Source organism: Balaenoptera acutorostrata, chromosome 15 (assembly GCF_949987535.1).
Source record: "Balaenoptera acutorostrata chromosome 15, mBalAcu1.1, whole genome shotgun sequence".
In the NCBI taxonomy this organism is placed as follows: Eukaryota; Metazoa; Chordata; class Mammalia; order Artiodactyla; family Balaenopteridae; genus Balaenoptera; species Balaenoptera acutorostrata.
The window spans coordinates 7253832-7267019 of NC_080078.1; the positions used below are offsets into that span (position 1 = coordinate 7253832).

Genomic DNA, 13188 nt, shown 5'->3' on the forward strand with positions numbered 1-13188 from the left:
AGGCATCCGTGGCTCCTACGGCTCTGCCCCCGCCCGCAGACCTTGCCCTGGCGTCCACCGTGCGATTCCGAATGGGTATAGGTGTGGTCCTCCCTTCTCCTCTCTCCAGACCCCTGCCCCCACTGCCCACCCCCAAAAAGGCCAACTTTTTTTTTTTTTCTTAAAACATTTTTACTCCTTTCAACCCAGAAACGTCACAATCTAAGAGGACGAGTGGGGAAGGGAAGAAAAGCGGGAGCTGGGAGCGTTGGGGGCTTCGATCTGCGCTGGCGGAGCAGAGGTGGGGGAAACCATCTCCTTGCTTTCGCGTTCCCTCCCCCACCGCTGCAGGCGGGCCTGTGGATGGGGAGCGGGCGCCCTCAGGGGCACTTCCGCTCCACACACTGCTTCCCGCCCTCCTCATATTCCTGCTTGGAGATCCACATTTGCTGGAAAGTGCCCTGGGTCGAGGGGGCGACATCGGCGGTCAGGGAAGCCCTGGAGAGAGGGAGAAGCGCCTCCCCACACTCCTCCCGCGCAGGCTCGACCCCTCGGAACCGCCTCCTCTCAAGCCCACAGCCCTCCCGCAGCCACCAACTTGCCCCATCTTCCTGTCCCCTCCTTCGTATTCAGAGGGCGAATGCCCGCTTCATATCGTTCAATCCACGATTCATTCATTCAACAAGTATTTATTGAGCACCAGTCTGCCCGGGGCCCAGGGCTGTTCTTGAGCTGGGAGGTGGAGCTTACAACCCCAGGCCAGCCAACCGGCGCCCCAACACTCCACATCCCTTCTCCACCAGATACCCTATCACTCCATCAGGCCTTCCAAACACGCCAAGTCGCCCTCCTTCCCAAGAAAAATCTTTCCTCCTCCCTCCCCACCATTCCGACACCACCTAACATCAGGATATTAGGATGTCATCACTTTGGCGCCCCACCTCCACCCTCCCGCTGAAACAAGCGCCTTGAGGGTCTCCAGCCATGGCATTTCAGACTGCACCCTCTCTGTGGTTGTCCTGCCTCTGCCTGAAAGTTAGTGTGTGTGTCCCTGCTTCTGTCCCTTGGCGTGTCCAGGAAGAACACGCCTTCCTGGACCAGGTCATTCCCCTCCCTTCTGCTCACGTGCCAAAGCCCCACCCTTCCCACCATCTCTGGTTTCCAGTGCAGATCTCCGCGCTGAGTTCCAGACCCAAATACAGTAAGCCCCCTACATACCAACGAGTTTCCTTCTGAGAGCATGTTCTTAAGTCCAATTTGTTCCTAAGTCTAACAAAGTTAGCCTAGGTACCCAACTAACACAATCGGCTATATAGTACTGTACTTTAATAGGTTTATAATACTTTTCCCACAAGTATATTATGTCTGCTGAAATAAATATAGATACTAGGGATCCAAAGAAATCATAAAGACCACACATAATACTGAACGCAGTTTTAACAAATGTGGTCACAGTGAAGTAACTGGATTAAAAAGATGGTATCTGATTTTTATCTATCATTCCAATATCTATAATATCTAATGTACATTCCTATTCAAAATTCTTCAGAGTGAAATTATTTTATGGGCTTGAAATATGTTTTAAAGAAATATTTTATTCTAAGGTTGCATATTCTAAGAAGTTCTGCACTAGTACCAATGAAATGAACACTTCTGTTTTTTACTAGTACTGTACTACTGTACTCTATACAGTACTGTACAGTAAAGTACACAAAAGCACAATCACTTGTGGAGGATACACGCATGTGACCATGTACGCCAGACACGTGAACTATGTGATTGGACATGCGAACGCACATTCGCATCTTTGAAAGTTTGAAACCCGAAGGTTCATAAGTAGGGGACTTACTGTACTCAGCTGTCTTTGGACACCTCCTCCTCAGTGTCCCCTGGGACCTCACCCTCAACATGTCCACAGCTGTGTTCACTATCTTCGCCCACACCTGCCCCAAACCTGCTTCTCTGGTCTTTCTCACCTTCTACAGTTGCCCTGTCCAAATCCAGTGGCCATTCGCTACATGGAACACTTGAAATGGAGCTATTGAGCACTTGAAATGTGGCTAGCCCGAAATGAGATATGCTCCACATGTCGAATATATACCGGCTATGGAAGACTAAATCCAGAGAAAAGAATGTAAAACATCTTCATTTTTATATTGGTGACATATTGAAATGATAATACTTTGGATATATTGGATTAAATACGATATATTCTTAAAACTTAATTTCACATGTTTCTTTGGACTCTTTTTAAATATGGCTACTAAAAAATTTTAAATGACATATGTGGCTCACATTACATTCCTCTTGGACAGAACTGCCAGGAGCTAGCATCCTGGGCCTCGTCCTTGACCCCGTTCCCTCTTACCTCGCGTATCCAAACAGTGTCCACATTCTGTCAGTCAGACCTCTGATAAGCTTTCAGTTCCACCCCCTGATATCCGCTCCGCCGTCAAACGCAGGTCACAGTGGAGACCACAGCAGCCCTCTCCAATCCACTCTCTGCTCTGTAGCCCAGGTGAGCTCACTCAACTCAGATCTCAAAGCATCTGCCCACTGCCTTTGGCCTTGCCTGGCTTCTCCCAGGAGCCAAGCACCCTCTCTCCCACTTTGCCTCATAAGTTCTTACTCACTCTTTCATCTCAGCTTGAGTGCCCCTTAAGAGGCCATTCATGACCCCTGAACGAGATCAAGTCTTCCTTTGAAGGAACACCCCACACTTTGTGATGACCTCCTGTTTAATTGTCTCGGCTTCCAGACTGTTTCCATGCACAGAGGCGGGGACTAGGTCGGGCTGTCTGTCCACTTCAGGTGCACAGGAGGCCCTCAACAACTGTGTGACTGACACATGCTCAGCCCTGAGCTAACTTCAGGGGTTCAGTCTCCTGTCACTCTGACCATTGTTTCTGTCTCCTTGGGGGCACCCACTCTAGTGGACATCCTCCCTGTCCTGTCATGGCCCTGCTGTCCCCCTCTGTGTGGCTGACACCTGCCCCCCCAGATGCAGTTTGCATCTTCACCTCTCGCTCAGCGTCTTGCCTCTATCCCAGCAGCTGGTCCAGACTGAACTCCCCACCTACCGCCCCAGAACCAACCTGCCGGCCTCCTTCTGTTTGCCCCTTGCTCACCACCCCATCCCCACTGCTACCCATTCCATGACTCCAGGATAATAGGAAGAACCTCCTGGCAAGGTCCCCTCACATCCAGCTCATACCCTGATCCCCAAAGACTCATGTCTGACATAACCTTCCCAAACGTGCCTGTGGCCGTCACATCACCTTGCCCCAAACCTTCAGGGTCTCACCCTGGCACACAAGACCACCACAATCTCATCCCAGCCAACCTCTCCGGCTTCCTTTCCTCCACTCCCTGATTTGTGTCCTGATGTAGGATCCACCTTTCTGGGAGCACTGACTGACCTTTCATAAATGTTTGTTGAATGAATGAATGAGGAGGCAGGCAAGGCGATGGGGGCTGTCTGGATCTGCCCTTCCCCACATTCAGCGCTAGGCCAGGCCCCTCCCCTCTCACCAGTGAGGCCAGGATGGAGCCCCCGATCCAGGGGCTGAACTTGCGCTCCATGGTGCTGTTGCTGGCGATGAGCTTCAGTCTCATGCTCTGGGGAGAAAGAGGGGCTGGGGGAAGCAGACACCTGGCTTCTGGGAAGGGACAGGGCTGGGGGTAGGGAAGACTGGGAAGCCACAGCAGGAAGGGGCCACTGTGGTGGCCAGAACGTTTGCTTGATGTGTGGGAAGGAGGAAGGACTTGGTCCTGAAGGGCTGAGCCAGGACTGGAGTCCAGGGCCCTGGCCAGGGGTGGGTTCCTACCGGTGGAGTCTTCTGGGAAAGCTCTCGATTGAGCCTGTCAGTGAAGCCCTGGAGCAGCGTGTTCCCACCAGTGACAATGACACTGCCGTACAGGCCCTGAGAGCAGGGAGGAGGAGTGAGCAGTCACGGGACAGCCCCTCCCTCCCCCCCGCTTCTCCTGGGCCCCTCTGCCAAGACTCAGGCTTGGGCCTCACCGGGCGAATGTCAATGTCGCACATGCCAATGCTGGTGGTCACCACGTGGCCCACACCTAACATGGTGTTCCCCGAAAGGCCCTGCAGAGAAAGGTGACTGGGCTTTGGGCCCTCTGTCCCCTCTCCCAGACCTCTGTGATCCTTCCCAGCTTCTCCCACACCCCAGGATCCAGGGCCCTCCACCCAGCCCCACCTTGACATTGGAGGGATCAAACAGGCCCTCCGGGATGCGGAGCCGCTCCGCACCATAGTCTGTGTTGTAGCCATTGGGCATCTCGTAGTGCACTGTGGGCATCTGCGCAGCCACCCTGGCCAGGAAGGAGCAAGACTCTGCTTGGGGGTGCTCCCAGAAGGCCAGCGGTCCCCCCTGAGCTCCAGGCCTGCCCCCTTCCCCCCCCACCCCCCCAGCCATGAGCTGCACTTACTGCTCGTCATAGGGAGAGTCTGAGACCTGCAGCACGGAGGCCTGGAAGTCCTGGATCACCTCCTGAGAACCCAGGGAGGTGGTGAGGGCTGGGTTCCCACCTCAGGCCCCACCGCACCCCGCCTGCAGGGCCTCTGTCCCTCCCCGCTGCTCATGGCAGGGGACTAGGAGATGGGGGGCGGGGCTTTTGGGGGATTTCTCCAGCGCCTCACATTGCACATGTAGTTATGCCAGGACTTGGAAACCTGGGGTAACTTCTCCTTCTTCTTCCAGTTTGGGGGGGCACCCTCCCGTACGGGCTCCTGTGGGGACACAGCCTGTGAGCACCCCTCCCCATCCCACACTGGCCCAGCCCACCCGGACCACACTGCCAGCTCTGCAGCTAACGGGCACTGGGTTCTCTGCTCTGTTGCCCAGAAAAGGTGTTTCTCCCCCTTCCCTGTTAGAGGAGAGAGAACGGGGAGAGCCCATCCCCACAGATGCCATGTGTGCAGTGGGTACAGCTGATCTGAAAGGCTTTGGTCAGAGAAGATTGAGGGCCTGGGGAATCCAGTAGGTGGCCAGACCTTAAGGAAACAGCCTTTTATGGATCCATGTTCCACGTGGGGGGTCCCTTGCATGCAGTGTCTCATTTAACACTCGCGGCAGCCCTACGTGCTGTTATTCCATTTTACAGGGGAGGAAACTGAGGCTTGGGAGCTTCAGTCTCATGCTCTAGGTCACACAGCTCTTCTGTGGCAGAAGCAGACCTTGAACCTGGGTCTACTGGACACCAGAATCCACCACACTGACCCTCACATACACATCCTGCTAGCAGTTGGCTGTGGGACCTCGGCCATATCCCTCAGCCTGTCCAGATCTCTGATGCCTCAATTGCAAATTGAGGGCTGAGGGTCCTTCTGGGGCCTGGTTGCTCCCCACCCTGATATCTGATGGGTCAGTGGGTCGACAGTCATAGGGTCAGTGCCCAGGACATCCCAGAGGCTCCACCTTGGCTGCGATCATGTAAGGCGGGATGATGTCAATTGCCATTTCCTGGAAGAGCTCTCGGCACTGCATGGAGATGAAGTCCCCTGCCAGGGGTGACTTGACAATGCCTGGAAAGGATGGGTTGTCAGGGCCTGGTCCCTCAAGGCACCCCCGACCCCTGCCGAGGCCCCACCTTGCTGCAGGACGTAGCCATCGTGCACTGGAATGGCCGTGGTGTGGGTGGCCCCACTGTCCAGCACCAGACCTGTGGAGCGTCCATTTGCAAAGCTGGTGTGGGATGGGTAGGTCAAAGAGACAGCAGCAGCAAGAGGGGGCTGGGACCCAAGTCTGGCCTAGTCACTCTCTTCTTTCCTGGATCCAGCCCATTCCCAGTCTGCAAATCTCTCCTTCTAGTTTGTGACCCATCTGTTAGAGAAAGGCAGCTGAGACCCTTGTCACTTTTTTCTTGTCTGAATCACACTCTCTTCCTCTATTCCTTCCTTTTGAGCTCCCAGCCTCTTTTTAGGTTTAGTTCTATGTCCCATGGGCTCTCTGAAATTAGGGGCTATATCGTTCCACTGCCTAGCATAGGGTTCAACGCAAGGCAGATCCTTAAATAAAATAAATGCTGATTGGCTGCTTGGGAAGGGAACAAACACGTCAGTGTCATATACCCTTCCCTCCTCCCTCCAGCCCCAGCACCTGCTGCCTACCTGTCCCTACTCTCAATGCTCAGCCTGATCCAAGGAATGGGAAAGGGTCGCTGAGCTGGCCACTCCAAGGTCCAAGGCACTTAGCCCCCATCCAGGATATTACTCTCCATAGAATCAGGCCCAGCCTCCAGCTCAGCACGCCACACACCCCACCCTGACCCTCCACTCTGGCAGAGTAGCTTAACCCAGTGGATACGCAGTAAGCACAGCCGTCTTGCACAAGAAGAAGGCAGGAATGTTGTACTGCTCGAACATCAGCTCTGTCAGCTTCTCCCGCTTGGCCCGTGTGTTCCACTGAGGAGAAAGTGCAAGAGGGGAAGATTCAGGACGGGAAAGGCACCGATCCACGTACATACCCCCCACCCCAACACGTGTCTTGCGCTGAGGACAGAGGTCAGGTCCCCTGACCCTCATAGATCTTTAGAATGTGAGAACTATAAAGAACTTTAAAGATCACAATTCAAACTCAACTGAAGAAAACAAAACTCAGAGAGGGAAACTGGCCAAGATCACACAGAAAGCTCTTGGTCGAGCTGGGTCTAGAGTCACAGTCTCTTGACTCGTAGCCCAGTGCTCTTGATTGTGCAATACACACTTCAGCCCCACTACCCCCAGCCGCCAGTACATCCCTCTTCCTCACTCTAATCATCTCAGAGGCAAGAAAGCTGAGGAAGAAGACTTCTGGGTAAAAATGTTGGATTGAATACAAACATCTACTTTTATTCCCTCCCAAGATCCCAGCAAAACTATAATAGAGGGGGAATTAATTTAAAAAACAACAACAACAAAAACCAAACTCACAAAAGCCAACAGGCACATAAAAAGATGCTCAATATTTTTAGCCATTAGGGAAATGCAAATCAAAAGCACAATGAGATTCCACTTCACACCCACTAGGGTGGTGATAATAATTTAAAAACAAGACAAAACGAAAAAACAGAAAATAACAAGTGTTGGAAAGGATGTGGAGAAATCAGAACCCTTGTCCATTGCTGTTGGGAAGGTTACATGGCTCAGCTGTAGAAAATGATTGGCAGTTCCTCAAAAAATTAACATAGAATTATCACATGCCCCAGCAATTTCACTCCTAGTTATATACCCAATGGAATTGCAAACAGGTACTCAAACTCAAGCTGCCCACAGCAGCACTATTCACAACAGCCAAGGTGGAAATAACTCAAATGTCCATCAGCAGATAAATGGAAAAACAAATTGTGGTATATCCATACAATGGAATATCACTCAGTCAGCTACAACATAAATGAGCCTCGAAAACATTACGCTAAGTGAAATGATACAGACACAAAAAGTCACATACTGTATGATTCCATTTATGTGAATGATCCAGAATAGATATATACATAGAGACAGAAAGTCAATTGATGGTTGCCAAGGGCTGGGGGCAGGGGGAGTGGAGAGAAACTGCTAAATGAAAATGGGTTTTCTTTGGGGGTGATGAAAATGTTTTGAAACTAGATAGAGGTGATGGTTGCAGAACATTGTGAATGTATTAAATGCCACTGAATTTTTAACTTAAAAAAGGTTAATTTTATGTCCTGTGAATTTTTCCTGAGAGAGAGACAGAGAGGCATAAACCCTTAAAGGTTGAGAAGAATAAGAAATGAGAAAAGAGCAACAAATTTTTGAAGGTTGGAAATCAGTTAGGTGAGCAGTAACTGACTTAACAGATTCAAGAATGCTGACTCCTAAACTGGTAGTGGAAAAAGCCAACAACAGCCTGTGTTAAGTGGCAGAATCCTCACAGGGATTGGAGTTGGTAGTTCTGAACTTCCAGGAACTTCCAGGTACCTCTGGAAGTGTAAGGAAAGGGGAAATAAAATAAGATTGTTTAAAGCTATTCAAGTAACAGATCCCTAAACTCTCATCCTAATTCCATGTCACTAGGCTATTGCCCACTCCAACCTCAGCAGAAGAGTGGAAGTTTATTCTCTGGAGAGAGTAAAACTGAGGGTCTCTGAACTGGTGGGACACTTGTCACTGTTGGGAGTGAGGACACTATACTTAAAAGAGGGGAATTAAGTGATGCCATGCATATTGAATGCTGATAACATCAGCCCTATTTGCTCACTTGGCTTCCAGAAAGGGGTTGGGCAGTCCTGTCTTCAGGTTGGAAGTCTTCCCTGTGAGTTACATCAAAGATCTAAAGATGCAACATCCCAGTCAGACCATCCTATAACAAAGACTGCAGTCAGCAAGTCCCCCTTCCCAATCAGCTTTTTAGTCCCCCATTCCTAAACATATGCAGACAACCAAGGATTTGTGGAAATCTGAGAAAAACCTAGGAAATGAGATAAAGACTCCCAAGAAAGGGCAGGGAAAAAAAGCAACTTGGAAGAACAATAATTATACAAGGAGATGAAAACTTCCAAAGACAAAACTAATAATATCCCTATGAGATAACAAATAATATTGCACCCATGAAATAAGAATAGGATGCTTTAAAAGTAACATTCATGGAATAATAAAGACCTCCCGGGAAATAAAAATACAGGAGCAGGAATGAATTAAAAACTCAACAGAAGAGTTGAAAAACAAATTGAGGGAATATCTTGGAAATTAGAGGAAAAAGATAAAGAGATGGAAAACATAACAGAAAAGATGAGAACATTAGGAGACCAGTTCAGGAGGTACAAAATCCAAATAATAGGATTTCTCAAAAGAGAGAACAGAGAAAATTGAAAATAATAAATCATCAAGTAAGTAAATTTTTTTCACTGAGTTGAAAGACATAGGTTTCCAAAATAAAGCGACACATTGAGTGTCCAGAGCCATAGACAAAAATAAACCAATATAATATTGTGAAATTGTAAAACACTGAGGACAAAGTGAAAATTTTATAAACTCTAAGAAAGAAAAATAAGTTACACCAAAGGATCAGGAAATAAATGTTTTTGGCCTTCTTGATGGTAACAGTAGATGCTAGAAGACATTGGAGAAGTGCCTTCAAGATTCCAAAGAAAAATGATTTCCAATCTGGAGTGTTATACCTAGCTAAACTATCAATCCAAGGTTAGACATGCAAGGTCTCAAAAATGTTACTTCTTATGACCTTTCTACGGCAGTTAGTGGAAGATGTGCCCCATGAAAACAAGGAAGAAAATCAAGAAAAGGAGTCATGTGATACAGGAAACAGGACTTCTAATACAGGAGAGGGGCAAAGTGTTTCCTTAAGATGATGGTGAAGGGAGATGTCAGGATGATAGCTACATCTTCTGCATAGAAGGTAACTAGTCCAAAGCAGAGCAGGTCAGTGGGCTCCTGAAGAGATTTCTTGAAGAAGAAATTGATAGAACACCTTAAGGAATTAATGTCTTGAGAAAAGATATAGATAACTGATGAACAATTTAGGGCCACATTATTAAGTAGATACAAAAACTAAGGAAAACAGAACCAAGACAATTTTCAGTGCTAGAGAAAACAAAAAGTTGCACAGGAAAGGAAAATAAACCACAGTTTATTGCTGGTTCAGGCCTGATTAGCATACATAATAATAAGAGTGTAATTACTGAATATTGATCTTAAAAAACAATTAAAACCCTAAACTACAACTGTACTTTAGGTAAGAAATAAGAAATGTGTGTGGTATGGGCTGGGGAGGAAAGAGAGACAAATGCTCATTTTCTATAGTGGGAAATCCACAGATAATGTTTAAAGCTAAAAAATTCACAATCAGCTATTTAAGTGTGATATTTAGAGATATAAAAGGTAATGGCAGGACTTCCTGGTGGTCCAGTGGTAAAGAATCTGCCTTACAATGCAGGGCACATGGGTTCGATCCCAGGTCTTGGAACTAAGATCCCACATGCTGCAGGGCAACTAAGCCCACGCGCCTCAGCTAGAGAGCTCATGTGCCCTGGAGCCTGCATGCCACAACGAGAGAGAGAAAATACGCACGCCACAACTAGAGAGAACCTGCGTGCCACAACGAAGAGCCTGCGCCACAATGAAAGATCCAGCATGCCGCAACTAAGATCCGACGCAGCCAAAAAAATAAATAAAAAAAATAAACAGGGGCTTCCCTGATGGCGCAGTTGTCAAGAATCTGCCTGCCAATGCAGGGGACACGGGTTCGAGCCCTGGTCCGGGAAGATCCCACATGCCGCGGAGGAACTAAGCCCGTGCGCCACAGCTACTGAGCCTGCACTCTAGAGCCCGCGAGCCACAACTACTGAGCCCATGCGCCTAGAGCCTACGCTCTGCAACAAGAGAAGCCACCGCAAGAAGCCTGCGCACTGCAACAGAGAGTAGCCCTCACTCACTGCAACTAGAGAAAGCCTGCGCGCAGCAACAAAGACCCAACGCAGCCAAAAATAAATAAATAAATAAATAAATAAATAAATAAATTTATTAAGAAATAATAATAAATAAATATTTTTTAAAGAAGGTAATAGCTAGTGGGAAGCAACCGCATAGCACAGGGAGATCAGCTCTGTGCTTTGTGACCACCTAGAGGGGTGGGATAGGGAGGGTGGGAGGGAGGGAGATGCAAGAGGGAAGAGATATGGGAACATATGTATATGTATAACTGATACACTTTGTTATAAAGCAGAAACTAACACACCATTGTAAAGCAATTATACTCCAATAAAGATGTTAAAAAAAAAAGGTAATAGCAAAAAAGAAAAAAAAAAAGCTAAAAGAGAGAAGAGCAACTGCCTCTGGAAAAGGAGCAATAGAAGGAGGAGGCTATGAATGGCATTTTTTTTCTTAACATACTTTATAAAACAAATTGATTCTTTACATGTATATATAATATTGACAAAGAATTTAAGTTAAAAGGTCATAAAAGGACTTGGGGTGGTGGGGCAGTGTATAAGGTTGACTGGGGGAAGGGCAAGTGGATAGAGCTGGAGGAGAGAGGGAGGCATGGAGACTAAACCAGGCAGGAAGGAAAGTGGTTGAAGATGATGGAGTTGGAAGGAAAGTTTGAAAAGCGAAGTGGAATGAATGATGGCTTGAGGAGAGAGGTGAATGGTGGGCCCCAGGGCTTGACTAGCAGCTGGATGAGGCACTTACCGGGGCCTCGGACATGAGCACTGGGTGCAGATTTGGCTCAGACTTGACGTGTTTGCTGTAGGTGTGATCCAGGATCGCACGGAAGCACTCCCAGTCCTCGACTGGGGCCAGGAGACCAGTGGAGAGATGAGGGTGGGCAGGCAGGAGTCCAGGGACAGGAAGGAAAGGAAGGAGGGAAGGAAAATCCGGGGGAGGGGAAATAAGACAAGCTCCAGCAGAAGTCCCCCCTTCCCAGGAATCTGGTGGCCCCTGGTTAGGAACCAGGCAGCTGTGGGAAGAAGTGAGGGCATCCCTGGGACTTGGGTCGCTGCAAGGAAGACTCTGTGGATGTGGGGTGCTGTGCCCCAGGTTGTTGGGTGTGGGCTCTGAGTCTGTGTCAGGAGGCAGTGGGTGGGGGCCCCGTACTCATGCCATTCTTGAGGGGTGACATGACCTCCGCTCCATCCCGAGGCACGTGGAGAGCATTGGTGTCGATGTGAAAGATCTTCCCTTTCTTCTCCTTCTCCCCCTCCAACTCCAGCCCGCCCCCCTCCTCCGCGGCCAGCAGCCCCACCGTGGTGGGGAAGTCAGCCTGGAGGGGGGCATGGGCGGAGAGAAATCAATCTCTTGCCCGGTTCCAGGCCCATGGCAGGGCCCTCAGCCCACCCCTAGGTTTACTCCCGCATTCCCACTCAGCAAAGCTTCTCTCTGGGCTCCGAGAGCCCTGGATCACCGGGAAGCCTGGAGGGGAGCCCTAGGTTTTGGGGAGGGGGCTGGAAGGCTCACCTTGGGGCAGTCCTCCCCAGCGTACCCAGCGCGGACTGAGAAGGAGCCAATGTCAAAGACCAGCGCCCCCACCTCATCTGTGCGGGGAGACAGACTTGTGAGGGGATCTCTCCCAAACTGTCTCCTCTTGGATTGTTCCGAAAGGAGGTCAGGGCAGAGCCACCTTCAACGCCGGACGGTGCGGGTGGGAGCTCGGCCAACAGTTTAGGGTCCTGGGAGTGAGGGTCAAGACTCCAAAGTCCCTTTCTGCTCAGTGGCCGTTTTCAGGCCACTCTCCTTGCTGGGCTGGGGGCCGGGCGGTGGTGGGTTGAATGGTAGAGAGGTTGGGCCCGGTGCGCGCGAACGTCCGGGGGCGGGGGTCGAAGGTGGGAGTGGCGCAGGACGCAAACCAGGGGCTAGACCTGCTCGAGCGCCGAGATGCCAGGCCCCAGGGTGCCCAGAGCTTGGGTCTCGCGGGTTCGGGGCGCTGGGATTCGGGCGAGGCCGCGCCAGGCTGGAGAGCCCGAAGCCCGGGGCTCGCTCACCTCCGCCGTAGACGCCCCCGCTCATAGTGCCCTCTCAGCGCTGCTCGCGGCCCGTGGGCGGCGGCGGGATCAGCACCGAGGCTGCCGGACAGCTCCCGGGACCCCGGGCGGGGCGGGGCTCGGGGCGGCCAATCGGGAGGCCAGGCTCCCCGCCCCCAACGGCGCCGCCGATAGGCTGAGAAGCCAGACAATAACCCGGCAGGGGGCCGCTGCTTTAAAGAGGCAGACACCTCAACCTTAGGCGCCGGGGAGAGGATTAGCAAGCACCTCGAGGCCGGCCCTAATGGATAGGCTGGCAGAGAGCAGGAGTACGCAAGAGATGGAGACCTTGTCCATTCGGGGACTGTAGGGTGACTGACGGGGCCCCTGCTCCCTTACTTTTTAAAATGGGGTCTAGGAAAGGGCGCCGTAGTCTCCGAGACGCGTCCATTCTCAGGCTCCTGAGCAAGGTTCTGCCATACCCAGGACTGAATGAAATCACTGGGAGAGGGAGGAAAGGGAAGGAGAGGGAGAGGTACGGGAAGGGGTTATCTCCATTTTCTCCCTGTTGCTTGCCACCCTTGTCTTTCTGATGGTCCCTCTTTTCCTCGCTGGTCCTCTGGTGCCTGGGCCTTATACATACACACGTGTATGCACATGTACACACGTTCACACATGGCGCTCAGCTAACCCAGCTTTAGCTTCCTTTCCCTCTCCCTCTCTTTTCATCTGTTCTTCTCAGGAGTTATTTATCAAGCAAGTAGATTTTCCCCTCAT

At 50.5% G+C, this 13188-nt stretch overlaps 1 protein-coding gene across 2 annotated transcripts; it reads right to left on the reverse strand.

Moving 5' to 3' along the window:
* Positions 1–161: 161 nt before the first annotated feature.
* On the reverse strand, positions 162–12526 carry ACTL6B (actin like 6B). 2 transcript variants are annotated; one of them, XM_007186622.2, is made up of 14 exons: positions 12433–12526; positions 11909–11985; positions 11549–11714; positions 11144–11244; positions 6303–6400; positions 5587–5681; positions 5415–5521; positions 4637–4726; positions 4426–4487; positions 4194–4308; positions 4001–4081; positions 3807–3902; positions 3511–3597; positions 162–440 (listed from the first exon to the last, which is right to left on the reverse strand). In XM_007186622.2, the coding sequence occupies exons 1-14, from the start codon at positions 12455–12457 to the stop codon at positions 360–362; spliced, it is 1281 nt and encodes a 426-aa protein (XP_007186684.1). In that variant the 5' UTR covers positions 12458–12526; the 3' UTR covers positions 162–359. The 2 variants fall into 2 exon arrangements, with proteins under 2 accessions (XP_007186684.1, XP_007186685.1); XM_007186623.2 differs by lacking the exon at positions 4001–4081.
* Positions 12527–13188: the final 662 nt, after the last annotated feature.

Bases quoted from the DNA above. Each gene is read 5' to 3' on its own strand.
- ACTL6B (XM_007186622.2), bottom strand. From the start codon at position 12,457: ATGAGCGGGGGCGTCTACGGCGGAG. The intron at 5,522-5,586 runs GTGGGGCCTCGG...CATCCTTTCCAG, and splicing joins TGGCTACGTCCTGCAGCAAG to GCATTGTCAAGTCACCCCTG. The intron at 4,727-5,414 runs GTGGAGCCTCTG...GTGTCCCCACAG, and splicing joins CTTACATGATCGCAGCCAAG to GAGCCCGTACGGGAGGGTGC.